The sequence below is a fragment of the Cyprinodon variegatus genome, unplaced genomic scaffold, assembly GCF_000732505.1.
Source record: "Cyprinodon variegatus isolate N-32 unplaced genomic scaffold, C_variegatus-1.0 Scaffold988, whole genome shotgun sequence".
NCBI classification, from domain to species: Eukaryota; Metazoa; Chordata; class Actinopteri; order Cyprinodontiformes; family Cyprinodontidae; genus Cyprinodon; species Cyprinodon variegatus.
Window position 1 is genome coordinate 13433 of NW_015151441.1, and position 2877 is coordinate 16309.

The 2877-nt window shown below is 40.5% G+C and overlaps 1 protein-coding gene across 1 annotated transcript in view; it reads right to left on the bottom strand.

Annotated features, from left to right (window-relative positions):
* The window catches only part of aldh2 (aldehyde dehydrogenase 2 family (mitochondrial)), a 22093-nt gene that overhangs the window by 12436 nt on the left and 6780 nt on the right, over window positions 1–2877 (bottom strand). The window contains exons 4-6 of the mRNA XM_015399097.1: window positions 2512–2591; window positions 645–756; window positions 245–373 (exon numbers count right to left, since the gene is read on the bottom strand). Coding sequence (XP_015254583.1) covers window positions 245–373; window positions 645–756; window positions 2512–2591 — 321 coding nt within the window. The remainder of the gene's footprint in view (window positions 1–244; window positions 374–644; window positions 757–2511; window positions 2592–2877) is intronic.

Here is a 2877-nt window from a genome sequence, read left to right on the forward strand (position 1 = left end):
CTCTATTAATGGGGAGAAATACGCTGCTCTTGCTTTACAAAGGGTCCTCTTATACAGCAGTAAACTATTTTTAGACTAGGTAGGATTCCCGTAGGCATGTAGACCGCCATTTTCTAATCCAACCACCACATGGGTTCATTTCCCTAATCTCAATGAAGAAAAATAAACTCTGAGAAATATCCTCAAAAAAGGAAAATCTTCATGTTTGATCTGATTCAAGTGTAAAAATTAAAAAGCAGGATACCTCTTTAATGAGACTGGCCACATAGAGAGCTGTGAGAGGAGTTTGCTCAGCAACCTTCATCACAACTGTGTTTCCCGTTGCCAAGGCCGGACCCAGTTTCCAGGCTTGCATCACCAGAGGAAAGTTCCACTGTAGCAAAGGGAAGAAAAACATGGATCAGTTTCAGAAAACTGTTGATCCATTCTCTTTTTAAAACATAGCTTGTTTGCATGCAATGGGAAAAATAAACTTAAATCAGCAGAGAATTAAGCCTTAGCAAATCTCTACATTTCTCACAACAGAGTAATTTAATATGCATAATTTAGTTACACAGAAGGCAGATCTCTAATTTCATCACAGATTAAACACGAATGTGACAGGTGTGCTGTTGCAGCTAAGCATGCATAAAACCCACACATACAGGTATAATCTGTCCACAGACTCCAACAGGTTCATGTCTGGTATAGGTGAAGTACTCCCCATCAACAGGGATGGTCTTTCCCTCCCACTTGTCTGCCCAACCGGCATAGTACCTAAAGAGAGGAGGTTTAAAACAGCTTCAGGTTTGAAGAAGAACACTGCTATTCAAAGATAATGCAAAGGCCTGTGTGTTTGGAAAATCTAGTTTCTCTTACTTCATATATTCATTTATGCAATTTACTCACTATGACAGCCTGCTTCATCTGCAAGGCCACACAGTTCCCCTGAGTGAGGGGTGTTTGCAGACCAGACATACCTTCTTCCCATAACAAACCAGTTTCTATCTCATGGTTCATATAACATGTTACTGCTTAACCAAAGTGTCTGTAATTTGTTCTGACGCTGACAACTTTCCATTATTGTAAGTAAGGGGGAACGAACACTGCCCAGGCAGAACGGGGCTGATTACGGTGCAATCAGGGCCAAATGATGAACTGTTCTCTCCTTGCAAAGATGAAAATAAAGTGCTGACTGAGTGAAATCCATCAATCTTGGTTTATTTAAAGGAATAGTACACCCAAGACATTCCAACTACAGCCTGTCTGACATCATAATTGTCATTGATTTTGCTTGTAAAGCGGGGAGAATGGCGCTAGGCTTACCGCACCGTGACGTCACTGCTGGAAGATGGCAGGAGGGAGGGGTTACTATATTTAGGCTAAAATGGCCGCTCCCAGACTCAGTGATCATGACGAAAAATATTATTTTTAGTTTTACAGATTTACGCTAATCTCATTAAATCACAGTGAATGTATGAGTTTTAGGTATAAATAATGATCCATTGATTACTCCCTGCTGACCGGACTTCTCCTTTAATGTCCACAAATCATGACAGAAACATTTTTAGTACAAAAATTGATGTTTAAAAAGGAATTATATGAGACCAGCCAAGGGCCCATCAAGAAAAGTGGGGAAATTTTGAATGGCTACTGCTGTGGCTCTTGTGTTTTGGGGGAATCGGGCAGCCTGAAAGCAGCGCTCTGAGTCACATGACCCATTTAGTGACAGATCTGATGTCACACAGTGAAGCTTTAAATATATCCTTGGCTTCAGAGGAGGTATGAGCTTTGGCAGCTTAGAGTAGCTGTGAGGGGTGGGGATTCAGGCAGGGGTTGTGCTGACCCCCAGGTGGCCTGAGCCTCTGCTTGGTACCCTGTGGCCTGGCAGGAAGGTGTTGGGAGGCTGGGTGGGGGTGCACTGGTTACTAGCACCAAGACATGTCTGGCCTGGATAGATTTGGGGTCTTACTTCCTCCACCAATGTCCAGCAGAAAGAACACCAAGCATAGCTAACAACTGTGGATGGAAATCTGAAACCTTTTCCCTAAATAAAAACCTCATTTCAGTCCCTTTCACATGCCTTAATAAATCATAGGGAGAGCATTCAGGGCATCGGGCTCCCTCCACACACACAGCTGCAGTCACTGCTCCACTACTGGCTTATCATTCCGCTCTCTTTTTATTTACACCCTTCATCTTGTTCTTATGTGGTCTTAATAATAATAGCTCCAATTGTTTAACACATTAATAATAACACAGCATATCGGACGTTTCTGGAAACAGTCACACTTCCATAAACAGGGCTATGCTGTGGGACGTCTGTATTCTCCTTCATACTCTGCATGTGCAGATAAACAGATATTCTTTCTAAAAATGAAAACTTCTTTAATACAGGAGTCGATTTACAACTGGTTTGTTAAATTAACATGAAACTTGAGAAGAGAAGTAAAAAACACAAAGCATTGACATAAATATCACCTTTAATCATTTTCCAAAAACCAGCACAGCTCATTGTTCTGAATTTCTCACCTGAGACATTTCACAACCAAAGGTAAATCAGCCATATAGGCGATGACATACGGCTTCCCGTTGTCCAATGTCTCCAGTTCCTGCAGCAAGAAAATAGTTTCAGGATCAACTGCTGCTTCTTAAACAAACTGCATATAATCTGCATCATATTCAGGCTTTTAACACAGAACGGTGTTTAAAAAACATCATAAAGTTATAGAAGTAATTATAATGAAGGTAATTCTGGTACAAAAGCTAAAAGTAAAAAAAGTCACTTTCAAAAAACTATTTTCCAACAAATAAAAGTTAGCATTAAACTGGAACATTCTCCAACACTGTTTACATTAGATGCACTTTATGAAATGGAAATATTTATTTCACTGCTAA